This window comes from Lissotriton helveticus, chromosome 3_1 (genome assembly GCF_964261635.1).
Source record: "Lissotriton helveticus chromosome 3_1, aLisHel1.1, whole genome shotgun sequence".
NCBI classification, from domain to species: domain Eukaryota; kingdom Metazoa; phylum Chordata; class Amphibia; order Caudata; family Salamandridae; genus Lissotriton; species Lissotriton helveticus.
Genome location: NC_136061.1, coordinates 358,637,049 through 358,656,601, shown reverse-complemented (window position 1 = coordinate 358,656,601; position 19,553 = coordinate 358,637,049). Strand labels below are relative to the sequence as shown.

General features: G+C 49.1%; 1 protein-coding gene across 2 annotated transcripts in view; it reads left to right on the top strand.

Moving 5' to 3' along the window:
• Nucleotides 1–19,553, top strand: part of TAOK1 (TAO kinase 1) — a 1,359,031-nt gene that overhangs the window by 700,317 nt on the left and 639,161 nt on the right. For both annotated transcript variants that reach the window (XM_078680056.1, XM_078680057.1), the window contains exon 12: nucleotides 17,746–17,949. In XM_078680056.1, the coding sequence (XP_078536182.1) occupies nucleotides 17,746–17,949 (204 nt within the window). The remainder of the gene's footprint in view (nucleotides 1–17,745; nucleotides 17,950–19,553) is intronic.

Below are 19,553 nucleotides of genomic sequence, written 5' to 3'. Positions count from 1 at the left end.
CTCATAACAAAATTTCAGCTGTAACACTCTCTTCCAGCTTGAGTGTTCATGCAGTTGATAGGGATGATGGCCTCTTGCATATTTATAGTACCTCACGCAAGACTCCAGATGCGTCGCCTACAGGAATGTTTAGCACAACAGTGGGACCAAGCTCAAGGTCAGCTAACAGATCTGGTGTTGGTGGCCGGCCGCACCCATTGCTCTCTGCAGTGGTGGAACACCAAAAACCTTTAAAAAGGGCAGTTGTTCATCGAGCCGGTTCCCCAGATAGTGCTAACAGCGGACGCATCACTCTCCGGCTGGGGAGCTCATCTATTACATCACACTATACAGGGCATGTGGACACCGCAACAAAAGTGGTTCCACATAAATTACCTGGAGTTACTAGCCATTTTCCTAGCATTAAAAGCATTCTAGAAACAAATATCAGGCAAAGCTGTCCTAGTCCGCACCGACAATGTGACAGCAATGTACTACATACAAAAACAAGGCGGGAAACACTCCATACAGCTCTCTCAACTAGCACAAATCATATGGAGATGGGCTATTCCTCAGAACATATTTCTCCTAGCCCAGCACATTCCAGGAGTCCAGAACAACATAGCATATCTGTTAAGTCGTCACATGCAACAGATTCACGAATGGGAACTTCAGCTGCAAGTTCTTGAACCATTTTTCTAGTTGTGGGGGCAGCCAGAGATGGATCTCTTCGCCACACAAGAAAACGCCGAATGCCCAAACTTCGCTGCCAGATATCCACACCCATTGTCCGAATGCAATGCGATATGGATGAGTTGGTCAGGCAAATTTCCGTACACTTTTCTGCCTCTCCCACTCATTCCACTGGTGGTGCGCAAACTGCAGCAACACCCCCTAACTCTCATCCTAGTTGCTCCAACATGGGCCAGAAAACCTTGGTACATCACATTACTGGAACTGTCTGTAGTCCCGCACCAAAAACGACACCTCTCCCCACTCCTCTTAACCCAGAACCATGTAGAGATCAGACACCCGGACCCAGCACAGCTCAACCTAGCGATCTGGCTCCTGAGGTCTTAGAGTTTGGCTACCTTAACCTCCCACCTGACTGTATGAATGTTATCAGAGAAGCTAGACACCCCACCACTAGAGCTTGCCTATGCAGCCAAGTGGAAAAGATTTGTCATATACTGCAACAATAACAACATCAATCCCTTAGATGTGTCAATCCGACACATCATAGGTTACCTGCTACATCTCCAAAGGTCTAATCTAGCATACACAACTATTGGGTTACACCTTGCTGCTATAGCAGCCTACTTACAAAACAGACAACATTTGTCACTATTCAGAGTACCTGCCATCAAAGCCTTAAAAGAATAATTCCACCCAGAGTACCACCCTCACCTGTGTGGAACTTAAATATTGTTCTCACAAGACGAATGGGTCCTCCATTCGAACCTCTGCATAAATGCGAATTGCAATTTCTCACATGGAAAGTCCCTTTCCTAGTGGCCGTTACTTCCCTTAGAAGTCAGTGAGCTAGAGGCACTTACTATTCAAGAACCATTTTTACAACTTCATCATAACAGTGGTTCTCAGAACAAATCAAAAATTCCTTCCTAAAGTTATTTCTCCCTTTCATCTCAATCAGTCTGTAGAGTTGCCAATATGTTCGAGGCATGTGGGCTGCTGAATTCATATCTGTGCATAGATCGCTGCCTAGCGTTGGGTCCGGATGATTGCACGTTGTTGTCCTGGAAGAGTCTTCGAAGTATCACGAGATAGGTGGCTCCTCCCTAGGACTACAGTGCGCATGGGCATCCTCTCCATCCTCAGATTGTTTTTTTCCGCCATTGGGTTCGGATGTATCTTCCCTTACTCGAAGTTCAAAATCGAAACTACTCTTTCTAGTGGCCAAAAGGCCTCCGCTATCGTCGGTATCGTCTCGTATCGGTGCCGACAAACTTCTTTAGACACTTTATACTGCTTGGGACGTCGAATCGGGCCGTGGGCCTTCTCGATGCCACGCGACCACTCGTTGATGGAACAGAGCCCATTCAAGAGATGCCCTCAAAGTAACTCCAAATACCCACATATCGATAAACACCCTGTGTGTAACAAGTGTTTATCTCCAGAACACGATGAATCCGACAGTCTAGCCTGTGCCCAGTTTCGGAGACGGAGACGATCTTGTCGAGGCAGACGAATATGAAGAACAGTCGGATCAAGGATCGGAGCACGACTCCGAATACTACATCGACGAGGAAGAAGACATCGTCGAGGTAGGGGACGACGAGCAAGGAATTGGAGCCGTAGAGGATGACTCCGGTGACGAAACGGGCCCAACCGTAACAACGGCGTCCTATACGTCCACCTCCATGGTTCAACAGGCTCAGGTCGAGGCATCGCCACAAGGCCTTAGCCAAGACCTCAAAAGACATTCTACAGCCCCGCAATATAGCCCGGCTAAGAATATTACTAAAGAGCCGTCGAATCAACAAGTTCCAAGATAGGTGATATCGAAACCAAAGGTGGTACCGGAGAAAACTAAACCGAAACTGATTGACTACATGGTCTTCGGACCGCATTACGTCAATCCATCGGAGCCGAGACCGAAGAAGCTTGTAGACAACACCGTCTTCGGGCCTAACTATGTTGAACCATCGGCGTCGACAAGTCATCAAGCCGAAACGCAGCGCCACGGTACCTGCGCCAAAACAAAAGGGCGTCGAACCAAAAACGTCGGCGCCGAGTGCTGAAAAACCACACAAGGGACTCAATACATAAAAGGTTGTCGAACCAAAACAAAAGGCCGACACACCAATTGCTGTCCAAAAGAAAAGCATCGAGCCGAAGAAAATTGACCCGAAAAAAGGTATCGAAGCAACATCAAAGGGCGTCGAACCAAAACCATCGGTGCCAAAATCAGCACAAGTACAAAAAGGAGGTGTCGACGCGAAAAAGACTGTCGACACACCTTCAGCACCAAAGAAACCGGCACTACAAAAACAAACCGTAGTACCACAGAAAACACTCGGACCGATTAAATTTGGCCTCCCACCTACCTCGAAGCCAAAGGCGGTTGAGCCAAAAGCCAGCGTCGAACCAAAGCTCATCAGACAAAAGACTTTGGCAAAACCACAAAAGACTGCTGAACAGGAAGTCTTATATCCAGACCCTGAATCAGTTGAACAATCAAAACTCTATATTGATCCTGACTCTGGCAAACTTACTACCTACAAGAGGAAAATAAGGCCAGAGCCTGAAAGGGACACCTTTACTATTCCTCTTAAAAAGAAAAGGGACTGTTCTACCTCACCTATTCTTTTTGAGCCTATTCAGCCACATAGGCCACACACATATTCCTATACACCCACACACTCAGATGAGGAAGTGGATGAGGACTATGATCAGGAATACAACTATCCAGTGGATGCTGACCCAGACATTCACACACAGCCATGGGTTGACCCAACACACCCAGGTGATTCGCAACCCATCCCTGATACCCCTGCGTACCCTGCTAGGCCTTCTCCTACAGAAGACACAGCTGCTTTTAATTCATTAATAGAAAGAGCAGCAAGCCATCACAATGTGGACATGCATGCAGATCCTGTAGAGGAAGATTTCCTCTTTGACACTCTTGCAACATCAGAAAGGACAGTTAAAACACTGCCCATGTTGAAAGGGGTACTTAAGCATGCGGGGGACATATTTAAGGATACCACTAGGGCCAGGGTCATTAACCCAAGGATAGAAAGGAAATATAGGCCAGCGCCAGTAGACCCCACATACATTAAGGGACAACTGCCTCTAGATTCTTTGGTGGTAGCGAATGCACATAAACGCGCAAACTCTCAAACAACTGGGGAAGCTGCACCCCCCGACAAAGAATCAAAGATTTTTGAGGCCTCAGGAAAAAGGGTAGCCGCACAGGCGGCTAACATCTGGAGAATATCAAACATGCAAGCCCTGTTAGCCAGGTATGACAGGACACACTATGACACCTTAGAGACGCTTTTGCAGCATCTACCTGACGCTTACAAAGAACAAGCTGAACAACTAATACAAGAGGGAAAGCTAATCACAAGCGCTTCCATTAAATGTGCCTTAGATGTGGCGGATACAGCTGCCAGATCTATTAACACTAGTGTTATGATCAGGAGACATGCGTGGCTACGCATTTCTGGTTTTAAAAACGAAGTTCAGTCCACTTTGTTGAACCAGCCCGTTAATCCTGACTTCTTGTTTGGTCCAGATATTGATACAATACTGGACAAAATGAAAAAAGACACTGAGACGGCGAAGTCAATGGGAGCCCTACAGTCACAACAACATAGAGGCTCCTTTTGTCGCTCAGGATACAGAGGGGCTGCGAGAGGCAACTCATCACAGCAGACCACAAACTATAAAGGTGACACACAAACCACCTACAATAAAAACAATAGAGGTGGATACCGCGGAAATAATACCAAAGGCAGAGGACGAGGGAACAACACCACCAGATCCTCTGCAAATACAAAGCAGTGACTCCTTAGCGCTGCCCCCAGACCACATAACAGCAGTCGGGGGACGTTTACAACAATTCCTACCAGTCTGGAAAAATATCACTACAGACAAATGGGTAAGGCAAATTATCCAACATGGCTATTGCCTAGAGCTAACCTCCGCACCACCCAACATACCTCCAAAACACCGGCCTATGTCCGCAGAACACCTAAACTTATTGCAACAAGAAGTTATCAGCATGCTGCAAAAAGGGGCCATAGAACTAGTACCCTTAGAACACCAAGGTACGGGAGTATATTCGCTATACTTCCTCATCCCCAAAAAGGATGGGTCTCTCAGACCAATATTGGACCTCAGGCCCCTAAATCAATACATCTTATCAGAGCATTTTCATATGCTCACTCTACAACAAGTGTTACCACTGTTGCGGCAAGGAGACTTCCTCGCAACCTAGGACCTCAAAGACGCATATTTCCATATCCCGATACATCCTGCTCACAGGAAGTATCTCAGGTTTACACTGCTAAATCAACACTACCAATTCAAGGTGCTTCCATTTGGAGTAACAACAGCTCCAATAGTGTTCACAAAATGCCTAGCGACAGTAGCTGCACACTTAAGGAGACAACAAATTCACATCTGTCCGTACCTGGACGACTGGCTTATACAAGCGAAGTCAGCCCAGCAGTGTGCCAGCCACATGTCAAAAACAATTCACCTACTGCACAGCCTAGGCTTCACCCTAAACTACCAAAAATCTCACCTTCAGCTATCCCATGTACAGCAGTACCTGGGAGCAACAGTGGATACCTTTACAGCAAAAGCATACCCGAACGCTGCAAGAATAAACAGTATGCAGCTCTTAATCCAAAAGTTCAAGTCCCAACACTCGCTCTCTGCCCGAGTGTTTATGCTACTCATAGGCATGATGGCCTTGTGCATCTACATAGTCCCTCACGCCAGATTACACATGCGCCCGCTACAAGAGTGCTTAGCACGGCAGTGGAACTAGGCTCAAGGACATTTGAAAGACCTAGTGATGGTGACCAGTCGTGCATACAACTCTCTGCATTGGTGGAACCCACAAAACCTTTGCAATGGACGACTGTTCCAGGAGCCTGTACCACAAATAGTGCTAACAACGACGCATCTCTTATAGGATGGGGAGCCCATGTCCTTCAGGACACAGTACAGGGCATATGGACAGCACAACAAAACAAAATGCACATCAACTTGCTGGAAATGATGGCAATTTTTCTGGCAATGAAAGCGTTCAAAGTACATTTATTTAACAAATTTGTGTTGATCCGGACGGAAAACATGACAGCAATGTACTACATACAAAAACAGGGAGGAACACACTCCCCACAGCTATCACATCTAGCACAAAGCATGTGGAAGTGGGCCATCCAAAGAAACATTTTTCTCATGGCGGAACACCTCCCAGGCAAACACAACCAAATAGCGGATCTGCTCAGCAGACACAGCCAACAGCTGCACGAGTGGGAGATTCATCCCACAGTGCTCCAACCATACTTCCAACAGTGGGGGCAACCAGAGATAGACCTGTTGCCCACAAAGGAAAACGCAAAATGCCGGTACTTTGCCGCCAGGTTCCCACATCCGCAATCGCAGGGCAATGCGATATGGATGAACTGGTCAGGCAAATTTACGTACACTTTTCCCCCAGCACCGTTACTACCGCTAGTGGCACGCAAACTACGCCAGCATTCACTGACACTAATCCTAGTTGCCCCAACATGGGCCAGGTAACCATGGTACACAACGTTCCTAGAACTTTCCGTGGTACCTCATCAAAGACTGCGGCTAATGCCCACTCTACTCACTCAGAGACATACAACACCCAGATCCGCAACAACTGAACCTTGCAATCTGGCTCCTGAAGTCTTAGAGTTTGGGTACCTGAACTTACCTCCTGACTGTATAAACATTATCAAGGAGGCAAGAAAACCTACAACCAGAGCTTGTTATGCCGCAAAATGGAAGCGTTTTGTCATTTACTGCAATAACAATAACGTAAAGCCACTAGATGCTTCAACGCAAAATATCATTTGCTATCTTTTGCACCTACATCGTTGCAATCTAGCTTATTCATCTATAAGAATACACTTGGCTGCCATTGCAGCCTATCTTCAAAACAGGCAGCATCTTTCGCTATTCAGAGTGCCTGCGATTAAGGCATTCATGGAGGGACTCAAAAGAATAATCCCCCCAAGACACCCACCTTCACCTGTCTGGAACATTAACGTCGTTTTAATCAGACTAATGGGACCACCATTTGAACCATTGCCTTCCTGCGAATTACAATTTTTAACATGGAAAGTGGCATTCCTAGTGGCAATTACTTCACTTAGACGAGTTAGTGAGCTACAAGCCCTAACTATTCAAGAGCCATTCATCCAAATGCATGCCAATAGGGTAGTTCTTAGAACAAACCCTAAGTTCATGCCCAAGGGGGTATCCCAGTTTCATATCAATCAAACAATAGAACTGCCAGTGTTCTTTCCAAATCCACAGTCAGTACCTGAAAGGGCTCTACACACACTAGATGTCAAAAGAGCACTCCTATACTACACTGATAGAACTAAAGATTTTCGAAAAACTAAACAGTTGTTTGTTGCCTTCTCACCACAACACAAGGGCAACCCCATTTCAAAATCTGGGTTAGCCAGATGGATAGTTAAGTGCATCCAAATATGTTATCTCACAGCAAAACGCACTTTAACAGTTCCCCCAAGGGCGCATTCTACACGCAAACTTGGGGCATCCGTGGCTTTCCTAGGAAATATTCCTCTAGTGGAAATTATGTAGAGCAGCCACATGGTCTACCATACATACATTCACAAAACACTAATGTGTAGATGTACATTCCAAACAGCAGGCAGCTGTAGGACAGGCTGTTCTAAAAATACTTTTTCAGACTGCTGCAGCTGGCACAGGTAGCCACCGCTAAGGGAGAAACTGCTATACATTCTATGCACAGATATGAATTCAGCAGCCCACATGCCTCGAACGGAATATGCTACTTACCAGTATGCATCTGTTCTTGGCATGTAGGGCTGCTGACATTCATATCGGCCACCCTCCTCCCCGGTGCCTGTCGCAGCTGTAGCATTCTTTATCTATTTCTTTCTTTCTTGCATGGACACCCTTTACTGTACCATACTCCATCTCTGCCACAACGGCGAAAAACAATCTGAGGATGGAGAGGATGCCCATGCGCACTGTAGTCCTAGGGAGGAGCCACGTATCTCGTGATACTTCGAAGACTCTTCCAGGACAACAACGTGCAATCATACGGACCCAACACTAGGCGGCGATCTATGCACAGATATGAATGTCAGCAGCCCTACATGCCAAGAACAGATGCATACTGGTAAGTAGCATATTCCTTTTCTCGCAACCACAAATAGTCGCAGAAAGGGCTCTTCATATGCTGTGATTGGGCAGGGCTTCCCATCTTCAAGATGGCCGGAGCCCGGGGTCGTGCATCATCTCGCCTCTCCCACCTGAGGGGTGGAGTTGGCACAGGCTTGGACCCCCCCCTTCCTGACGTAGTTTTTCCCGCCAGTCTTCCCGCCAGAGTGGGAGGCAGGACTGGGGGGGGGGCTGGTTGCTGGGTACAGCAAATGGTCTGGAGAAGCTCACAGAGGCGCCATGCCTTTGAAACTTCCTCCTGCCCATCCTGGGGGAGCAGACCTAGCACCTCGCCCAGGATGTGCATTGTTGTAGGCCCAGGAGAGCGGAGGCTTTCCTACCCAGGGGTCCAGCAACATGTCTGTTGTGTGGCAGCCTCTGTAGCCACTCAGCCAGACCTGGATTGTAGGTTAGGGTTTCAGAGGGCATCTCCAAGATGCCCTCTGGTGCATTTTACATTAAATCCCACACTGGCATCAGTGCGGGTTTAATGTGCTGAGAAGTTTGATACCAAACTTGTCAGTCTTCAGTGTAGCCATTATGGTGCTGTGGAGTTCGTAATGACAACCTCCCAGCACCATATACTCTTAATGGCATCACTGCACTTACAGTGCCCAGGACTGGCCTTGGGTACTGTAGGGCACAGGGCTCATGCACGTGTACCCTCACCTCTGGCATAGGGCAGCCAGCTAGAGGGGTGGCTGAAGTATGCCAGGGCAGTGGGTTGTAGGGGCATGACACACAGGGATGTGTGCCATGTCGACTCTTGTTTTAGTTCTGTACTTAGGCACTCAGCCTGCAAAGGCAGTGTGTGGGTGCCAGGGTACAGGGCCCCTAAGGGAGGCACAATACGTGCTGCAGCCCTCAGGGGTCTTCCCTGGTCACCATGCCCTGGGTACCTAGGGTACCATTTACTAGGGGCTGACAGGTGGCCAGAGATGCCTATTGGGTATTTTGTTTCAGCATAGTTTTAGCGAAGGAACACAGGCCCTGGGTACCTTGTTGGCAGGAACCCAGGGCACACTCAGTCAAAGCACATCAGCAGTTCAGAAAAAAGTGGGGGCATACCAATGCAAGAAAGATGGCACTTTCTCAACCCCCCCCCCTCCCCCTTTCCCCCCACTCCAAACGAAAGGTGATGAGACTAACCTTTCCCTAGGGAGTCTTCATTGTCTAAGTGGAAGAACCTGGAAAGTCCATATGCATTGGCATGGGCAGTCCCTGGTCGGTGTTCCACTTCAAAGTCCATCCCCTGTAGGGAGATGGACCATCTCAGTAGTTTTGGATTTTCCCCTTTCATCTGCATTAGCCATCTGAGAGGTCTGTGGTCAGTTTGAACCAGGAAGTGAGTTCCAAACAAGTAGGGCCTCAACTTCTTCCGGGACCAAACCACAGCAAAGGCCTCCCTCTCAATGGCACTCCAACGCTGCTCTCTGAGAAGTAGGCTCCTGCTTATAAAAGCAACAGGTTGGTCTTGGCCTTCCTCATTGACCTGGGAGAGGACCGCTTCTATCCCCAGCTCTGAGACATCAGTCTGCACTATAAACTGCTTGGAGTAGTCTAGTGCTTTTAGAATGGGTGCTAAGCACATTGCTGCTTTCAGGTTGTCAAAAGCCTTTTGGCAGCTAACAGTCCAGTTCACTTTCTTGGGCATTTTATTGGATGTGAGTTCTGTGAGGGGAGTCACAATGGACCCATAGCCCTTCACAAACTTTCTGTAGTACCCAGTCAAGCCAAGGAATGCCCTGACTTAGGTCTGGGTGGTTGGAGCTGCCCAATCCAGGATGCTCTGGATCTTGGGCTGTAAGGGTTGGACCTGGCCTCCACCCACAAGGTGGCCCAAGTACCCCACAGTGCCCTGCCCTATCTGGCATGTGGATGCCTTGATAGTCAGTCCTGCAGGTTGCAGTGCTTGTAGAACCTTCCCAAGATGGATCAGGTGATCCTGCCAGGTGGAGCTAAAGACCGCAATATCATCCAGATAGGCTGCACTGAAGGATTCCAACCCAGTCAGGACTTGATTCACCAACCTCTGGAAGGTGGCAGGGGCATTCTTTAACCCAAAAGGCATCACAGTAAACTGATAGTGCCCATCAGAGGGCAGAATGCTGTTTTCTCTATGGCTCCTGGGGCCTTGCCAATTTGCCAGTACCCTGCAGTTAAGTCAAAGGTGCTTAGGAATTTGTCTGCCTCTAGTTTGTCTATCAACTCATCTGCTCTTGGAATGGGGTGCGCATCTGTCTTGGTGCCAGAGTTGAGCCCTCTATAGTCCACACAGAACCTCATCTCTCTCTTTCCACTCTGTTGATCAGGTTTGGGGACTAGAACCACTGGGCTAGCCAAGGGGCTCTCAGAGGGTTCAATCACCCCTAGCTCCAGCATCTTGCTGACTTAAGCTTTGATGCTTTCATTGACTTGGTCTGATTGTCGATAGATTTTGTTTTTGACAGGGTTACTGTCCCCAGTGTCCACATCATGGGTACACTAGCTGGTCAGACCAGGGGTCAAGGAAAAGATGCTAGCAAACTGTTGCAAGACTTGCTTGCAGTCAGTCTGCTGTTGAGGAGAGAGGGTGTCTGAAAAGACCACTCCATCTACTGACCCATCTGTTGGGCTGGAAGAGAGGAGATCAGGGAGAGGTTCACTCTCTGCTTCCTGTTCCTCATCAGTCACCATCAGCATGGTGAGGTCAGCCCTGTCATTGTAGAGTTTCAGGCGGTTCACATGGATAACCCTCTTGGGTGTCCTGCTGGTGCTCAGGTCCACTAAGTAAGTGACCGCACTCTTTTTCTCCAGGATAGGGTAAGGGCAACTCCATCTGTTTTGGAGAGCCCTTGGTGCCACCGGCTCCAAAACCCACACCTGTTGCCCAGGTTGAAATTCAACCATGGCAGCTTTTTGGTCATACCAGTGCTTCTGCAGCTCCTGGCAGGCCTCCAGATTCTTGGATGCTTTATCCATGTACTCAGCCGTTCTGGACCATAGGCCAAGCACATAGTCCACAATGTCCTGTTTGGGTTCTTGGAGAGGCCTCTCCCAACCCTCCTTTACAAGACAAAGTGGTCCCCTTACAGGATGACCAAACAGAAGTTCAAAGGGTGAAAACCCCACTCCCTTCTGTGGCACTTCCCTATAAGCGAAAAGCAGGCATGGCAATAGGACATCCCATCTCCTTTTGAGTTTTCAGGGAGCCCCATGATCATACCTTTCAATGTCTTGTTGAACCTTTCCACAAGACCATTGGTTTGTGGGTGGTATGGGGTAGTGAACTTGTACTGCACCCCACATTCCTTCTACATGTGTTTCAGGTAAGCAGACATGAAGTCGATACCTCTGTCTGAAACCACCGCCTTAGGAAACCCTACCCTGGTGAAGACACCTAGGAGGGCCTTGGCTACTGCAGGGGCTGTAGTAACCCTAAGGGGAATTGCTTCAGGGTACCTACTAGCATGATCCACTACTACTAGAATTAATTTGTTCACTGAGGCTGTGGGAGGTTTCAGTGGACCCACAATGTCCACACCTACCCTCTCAAGGGGTACCCCCACCACTGGTAGAGGTATCAGGGGGGCCTTTGGCTTGCCACCTGTCTTGCCACTGGCCTGACAAGTAACACAGGAGCTCACAAACTCCTTTACTTTTTGGTTCATCTGGGGCCAGTAGAAATGACTAACTAACCGTTCCCAAGTCTTGGTCTGCCCCAGATGTCCATCTAGGGGGATGTCATGAGCTAAAGTACTTCTGTGGCACTACCACCCTCCTGGTAGCTCCAGGTTTGGGGTCTCTTGCCTCAGAATACAGTAATACCTCTTCCCAATAGGCTCTGTGGGTACCACTGACATCTCCCTTGGCTTCTAAAACAGCTTGCTGCCTCAGGCTCTCAAGAGTAGGGCATTCTCGCTGGCTCTGGCACAGCTCTTCCCTAGTGGGTCCCCTTGGGCCCAGGAGTCCAACCTGGTAAGGCTCAAGCTCCATGGGTTCAGTTCCCTCTAGGGTTTCCAAGTCCTCTCCCTGACGAGAGGGGTCCTGGGAGGTTTGCTGTGTAGAAGCTGGTTCCCCAGTCTTCTTGCTTTTTCTCTTTGTTGGGCCATATTTTCAGGCTCCAGTCCTACTTGTTCACCCTGCTTTTTGCTCTGTGCTCTGGTTTGCACACACACCAGTCTAGGGATACCCAGCATGGCTGCATGGGTTACTTGCTCAACCTCATTCCAGGCTGAGGTTTCCAGATCATTTCCAAGCAGACAGTCAGCTGGCAGTTGTGGAGAGACCACTACTAGCTTAAGGCCAGTAGCCTCCCCCCAATTAAATGTCACCATAGCCGTAGGGCGTTGGGTGGTAATGCTGTCACCATTGGTTACTGGGTAAGATTTCCCAATCAGGTATTGCTCTGGGGAAACCAGCATTTCCTTCACCATAGTGATGCTGGCACCTGTATCCCTCAGTGCTTCTACTTTAGTTCCATTAATGGAGGGGTATTGTAAATACTTTTTACAGTTGTGGAGAAGTGTGGCTCACTGGTTAGAGGAGGCAGACCCTGAAACAGAGGTCAGACCCGGGACCAGGGTTCAATTCCCGACGCGGCAGGGTCTTGAGCCCAAATATCCACGGACTCGATAATTCTCGTTTCGGTGCCTACTCGAATCACGGGTTCACACTCTGCAGCTCTGGGCATCAGCTTGCTGCACTACGGCCCCCCGCGGCCGGATGCCTGGCTTTCACCTTGGGGATGCCCAGTACAGGTATCTCACAGGGAAAAAAGCCAGGACGGGTTCCCAAGGCAAGCGCCGAGATGCCTACGGGTAATCGAGCGCTATATAAGAACGCATAATAATAATAGTTGGGTGGCCACCCAGCTACACTGGCAAACTCCATGTCCCCCAAGGAGACTTGACTAGCTTGAGTGTATTCCCAGATTTGCTCTGGACACTCCTCTGATCCCATCTATAGATTAACTGTCCAAAATTCACACTTAGAAACTTTTCAATGTAAATCTGACAATGTTATTCAATGGGAAGAAATTCAGGTTGCAGGTAAAGTACGATCGCGTTACTTTTGTGACCCAGCACTGGTCTCCTAGGGCCAGCACTGTGGGCTTAACTCAAAACAGGTAGGTAATTGCGTTTCAGTATTTCGTACGATTTTTAAAGAATATTTGCAGTTTTCAAAAGTAGACACAAAAGAAATTTCATAGAAAAGCAGACAATGGGTTCCTACGGAGAAAATAGAGATTACTAGTAAACTCGCTAGGGATTACTTTTTCTGTTCAGTACTGGGCTGAAAGGTACAGTACTGGCTTCTCCCCTGATCACAGGTGAGTACTTTGGAATTTAAACTTTGGCTGATTTCATAGGAATATTTTTAGTTTTCAAAACTTCACACTTAAAAAAAATTCGAGTCAAAAATGGGTCAATGTTATCTAATGGCAGGTAAGTGAGTTACCGGTTTCCAGGTGAGTACTAGGTTGGTGAAGTTAAAGTTCTGGGTATAGACTCAGGGGTCCCCTAGGGTCAGGTGAGTGCAGTTAGTTCAGTCCCAGTGGCACAGGGGCATCCGGGTGCAGAGGTAGGTAGGCCCAATGATATCCAATAAGGGAAAGGGGGCCTTCGGTTGGTGGCTGCTGGCTAGCAGGCCACGCAGCTCTGGGAGCTGGACTCCTGGTCACTTGCTCAGGGCAAGGGGGGAAGTAGGATAGGACAAAGGGGTCACAGCCAGCGGCACTCGGGCGGCTGGGTGCAGGGTGCTTTTGAGCATTCGAGCGCTCAATGTTATCCAATGAGGATCTTGAAGAGGGAACAAAGGCTGCAGGCTCGGGGACGGAGACTCTCCAGGGGCTACCAGCACTTAAAGCTGGGATCTTGGAGCACAGGTAGGTACCCCATAGGAATTCACAGGGGGCTGTAGGCCGCCGTGTGCAGGGGTGTCTTTGGGTGTCGGAAAAGCTTTTCTTCGGCTGGTCGCGGTAGGGGAGGCCCCTTGTTCTGAGTCTGCAGGCATCGGCTGGTTCGTCGAGGAGGGTCTTTGGGCACTGGACTTTGGGTCCCAGTCGCCGGGGGGACGTCCTCGTGGTCTTGGTTTGGGTTGGCCCAGCCCGGGCTCGACTGGTGCCGAGTGGGCTGGTCTGGAGCTTCCTGGTGGGCACCAGGTGGGTTGTTGCAGCAGAGCCTCTGCTGATGGGAGTCCCAATCTTCAAGAGGGTCAAGGCAGGCAGATCCTCTGGGGGTCCCAAGGTTGCTGTCGGGGGTCGCCGGGTTTAGGCAGGGACAGGTTCCAGGAACAACAGGCCGGTAGGGCCGGGGCCAAGTCAGTTGTTGTTGTCCTGTTGTTAGCAGCTGCACGGCGGGTCTTCTTCTTGATCTTCTTTCTTCTTTTTGGTATCGGGATCTGCGGAAGGAAGGTTGAGGGAGCCCCTAAATAATGAATTTAGGCGCCGAATTTACCAGCGCCCCACGGGTGTTCACGAAAGTGATGACGGTGGTCGCAGCTCTTCTGCGCAGGTTAGGGGTTTCAGTCTTCCCCTACCTCGACGACTGGTTGATGAATGCAGGCTCTCCCCAGACAGTTGTTAGCCACCTCCAGACTACAGCCGACCTCCTGCACCTGCTGGGGTTCTCCATCAATGTGCCGAAGTCGCCCCTGTGTCCCTCTCAGAAGCTCCTCTTCATCGGAGCGGTTCTAGACTCGGCGCAGTTTCGGGTTTATCCTCCCGAACAGCGGGTTCGGGATATTCAGGCTCTGATTCCGATCTTTCAGCCTTTATCCAGAGTTTCGGTCAGGTTGACGCTGCAGCTTCTGGGGCTGATGGCCTCCTGCATCCTTCTAGTGCACCACGCCAGGGGCCACTGCAGTGGGACCTGAAGTTTCAGTGGGCCCAGCATCAGGGCAACTTGTCCAACCATGTCTTGATCTCGGAGGGCACTGCAAGACAGTTGCAGTGGTGGCTCACGGACCGCGATTGGGTCAGCGCCAGATCCCTCTCCCTACCCCAACCGGAGCACGTAGTTGTGATGGACGTGTCCCTCCAGGGCTGGGGGGGCCACATCGGAGAGGCGGAGATCAGAGGCCTCTGGTCTCCGGCGGAGTCCCGGCTCCACATCAACCTTCTGAAGCTGCGGGCGATCCGGCTTGCACTGAAGGCATTCCTCCCCTCTGTCCGGGGGAGTGTAGTGCAGGTGTTCGCGGACAACACCACCGCCATGTGGTACTGCAACAAACAGGGAGGGGTGGGGTCGTGGACCCTTTGCCAGGAGGCTCTGCGCCTCTGGCAGTGGCTGGAACATCAGGGCGTGACCCTGTTGGTTCAACACATGGCAGGTTTCCTGAATGCCAGGGCGGACGAACTCAGCCGTCGGTGATGGATCACGAATGGCGTCTGAACTCGGACGTGGCTCAAGCCGTCTTTCAGCAGTGGGGAGAGCCTTGTTTAGGTCTCTTCGCCACAGAAGAGAACGCTCAAGGTCATCAGTTCTGCGCTTTGGAATTTCCAAGGCGGCACTCGCTCGGAGATGCTTTTCATCGCGAGTGGAGTTGTGGTCTGTTGTACGCCTTTCCGCCTATACCACTTCTGCCCAGAGTGCTGTAGAAGATCAGGCGCGACCGGGCCCAAGTCATCCTTGTGGCTCCGGACTGGGCATGAAGATACTGGTATCCCGAGCTACTCAGCATGTCAGTCGATCCCCCGATTCTTCTGCCTCTTCCGGAGGACCTTCTGTCGCAGCAGCAGGCGACAGTCCTCCACCCGAACCTGTCCAGTCTCCACTTACATACGTGGATATTGAGCGGTGGCAGTTGAGGCCCTTTGACTTGCCTCCTGAAGTCTGTAATGTGATTCTGGCAGCCAGGCGTCCCTCCACAAAATCGGTATACGCCTGCAGGTGGAACAAATTTGTGGCATGGTGCACAGCAAAGGCTGTGGATCCCCTTTCTGCCCCTCTTTTAGAGGTTCTTCTCTTTCTTCTTTCTGTTGCCCAGCAGGGCTCTGCTCTGGGCACTCTAAAGGGCTACCTCTCTGCCATTTCTGCCTTCTTAAGGCTCCCTGATCAAGTCCCCGGTTGTAAATAGGTTTTTGAAGGGTAACACTCATATGTTTCCTCCCGTTCCTTTCGTGATGCCTCAGTGGGACTTTAAACTTGTTCTGACTTATCTGATGTGCGCTCTCTTCGAGCCACTTCATAACTGTCCTCTCCGTCTTCTTACTCTTAAGACTGCATTCCTGGTTGCCATCACCTCTGCCAGGAGAGTGAGTGAGCTACAGGCTCTTTCTTCTCAACCTCCCTTCCGTCCATCCGGACAAAGTTGTGTTGCGGACGCGACCCTCTTTCCTGCCCAAGGTAGTTACAGCCTTCCACATCGGGCAGTCCATCACCCTGCCCACCTTCTTTCCGCATCCCTCGAAAGAGGAAGAGAGGCTCCACCGTCTGGACCCAAAACGTGCGCTCTCATATTATCTGGATTGCACACCCCGGTTCCGGGTGGATGACCAACTCTTTGTTGGTTACGTGGGTGCTAAGAAGGGACTGGCGGTGCACAAACGGACCATTTCTCGATGGGTCGTCTTGTGCATCAAGGCTTGTTACTCGCTGGCTAAGAAGGAGCCTCCTGTGGGGCTACGTGCCCATTCCACTCAGGCCACGGCGGCTACTACTGCCCAGGGCCGGGGAGTCCCTTGCAGGACATATGTCCGGCAGCTACGTGGGCCTCGCTGCACACGTTCGCAAGACACTATTGCCTGGACAGCCAAGTCCGGAGAGATGGCTTTTTCGGCCGTTCCGTTCTCCAGGACTTTCTGTTGTGATCATTGGTTCGCAGACCCACCACTGGGGTTGGTTTTGCTGGGGTATCTATTCTAAGGTAAGGAATCTAATACTAACCTGTTTCTTTCAGATGCACAAGTTACTTACCTTCGGTAACGATATATCTGTAAGAAACAGTAGTTAGTATTAGATTCCTTACCGCCCTACCCATCCTCCCCGTTCTGCGAATCGATATCTAGGGTTAAGGTCATCCCCTTTCAGGACCCTAGTTTTTATGGCACCATTGTTGGTTTTTATCATGGCTTTGCGTTTCTGACGCGGAAAAGCTGTGTATAAGAACTGATGTCAGTGCGCGAGGGCAGCGTCTAAGTACTCCGACGCCGACGACGGACGCGGAGCCGCAGACGACGCCTACCGACGCGCAGGGGTACTGCTACGCAAAACTTTCCGGATCCAGTCTGACGCCTGGGGATATTCTAAGGTAAGGAATCTAATACAAACTACTGTTTCTTACAGATATATCGTTACCGAAGGTAAGTAACTCGTGCAACAGGGAGAGCCAAGTGAAAGCAATGAAAGGCCCAGTTAAGGAAACCGGAAAACGAGGAATGAAGTGCCGGTTGGAGATGTGAGAGAATGCACATAACTATGAGTCAATTAATTGCTAAGCGTTTTGGAACCACGATAACACAAATTACTCCAGCTCCAGGATATGACCTTGGCTATGATTGACGACAAAAAAAACTATTGTACCAAGTCCATAATGCATCAGAATGCTGAAGTAGGAATCAGGACTGGAGTGAAAAGCGGAGCAGGGTGTGTGGTGTGCCAGTGTGTATTCTGTAGTAAATTATTGTGAAGACCGGATCCCTACAAGGTCCTTGTGAGGACCACTTGGTTGGCAGGATTGTAGACTCCTGGTAGTTGTAGAAGCACAATATTGTTGATTAGCCTGGCAAAAGCCAATTATATGCTTATTTAGTATAATACGTACTGTAGCTCTATGGATTTAACTTAACCCATGAGTCTGCACGGTTTAACAGCTTTTATCTGTTCCCCTCTCTAGGATACAGATCATGGTGTGGGTCGGACCGGAACTGTCAACAGCGTTGGAAGTAACCAGTCAATTCCCAGCATGTCAATTAGTGCCAGCAGCCAAAGCAGTAGTGTAAATAGTCTCCCTGATGCCTCTGATGACAAGAGTGAGCTGGAACTGATGGAAGGGGACCACACAGTGATGTCAAACAGTTCGGTTATCCATTTAAAACCTGTGAGTATTGTTGGATTTTCTGAAAGCACAGTAGTAGCACGACTATTAGGTTTATTATCATGGGACCACAACAAAGCCTTTCTTTTCACAAGTCCTGCGTTTCACCATTATGTTTTAGTTCCTACAATTTAATGTTCGCAGCCAAAATTGCATTTAATTGATTATTTTTTTTAGCTCAAGAGGCAAGAATGGCAGGTTTCTGCAGCATGTGAAGATTAGTAGCTGTTCAGTTGTGTGTTGAGAAAAGTTTCTCACACATTGCATTTCTGGGGATTGAATGGGACAAAATAATAAAAACGAATATTTGGTCCGTAGTCCATCATGCCTTGTTCTGGCAATTGTTCCACTACCCTTGTTCTGTGTTTAGCACACTGTGCCACCGGACTTGTATTTTCATGTTTCTCTCATTGCTTTCAGAGATACGATACAAGTGACATCACACCTACAATAAGTCAGGACCATTGGCTTTGTCAGTGGTTGTTAGTTGAACCTGGGGGTGCACCTCATCCCGCGGGCTACAGCCCTGTGTGTGTGTGTCATTGTGCTACTGTACTCTAGCGCTGTATGTAGTGCACGCGGCACAAAGCGCTCACCACTTATACTCGGGAAGAGCAGTGGAGCTTTAAGTGGGATGAAAAAAGTAGGGGGTCTGGTAAAGGGTCGTGGCCACAGTAATTAAGGGTGTGATTTAAAACATATGAGCTAAAAATTTGTGTTTACCACATGTGCCGCCCGACTTGTATTTTGATGTTTCAGTCATTGTATCCAGAGATACGATACAAGTGACATCATACCTACAACAAGGCAGGACCATTGGCTTTGTCAATGGTTGTTAGTTGAACCTGGGGGTGCACCTCATCCCACGGGCTGCAGCCCTGTGAGTGTGTCATTGTGCTACTGTACTCTAGCGCTGTATGTAGTGCACGCAGCACAAAGCGCTTATCAATTCAATGTCAAATCTTTATTTCGATCTGGTGATCATAAAAGATATACAATATAACACATCATTTAAAATTCCGAAGTATCAATATATCATAGTATTAAATGCATAAATTAAAAAAGTTAAAACAAGGGTGACAGTGAATCAAGGGAAGGGGATTTCCAAGGGTCTCCTGCCATTTTTATGTGTCGGGTTCGGGCGTGCCACATTGCACTTGAAAATTTAGCTAGGGCAAACACAGTTGGCGGAGATAGATCTGTCTTTAGCACTCTGAATGCAGGCAGGAATGTTCTGAATCCCAGTTTTTTAAGGAGGGGGACGAGCCAAAATATCCTGCTTTTTTGGTAAGCTCGACAGAAAAAGATAACATGTACTTCGTTCTCCTTAGTGTGGGCACATGCGGGACACGTCTCTGTAGGGGACAGACCAGACCATGTTTTAGTAAGAGACATTAGAGGGAGGATCCCATACCTCCATTGCAGGAATAATTTTCTTGTTAGAACAGGAGTCATGCCATCCAAAACACTTTCATGGTTGTATGAGTCTTTGAATGTAATAAAGCGATCTGTCAAAGATCCCTCTCGTGCACTGTCCAGGGCTCGGAGAAGCATTTTATCATAGTATGCTCTGGAGAGCGCTTTCCTTGGGATCCTGACACTTGCGC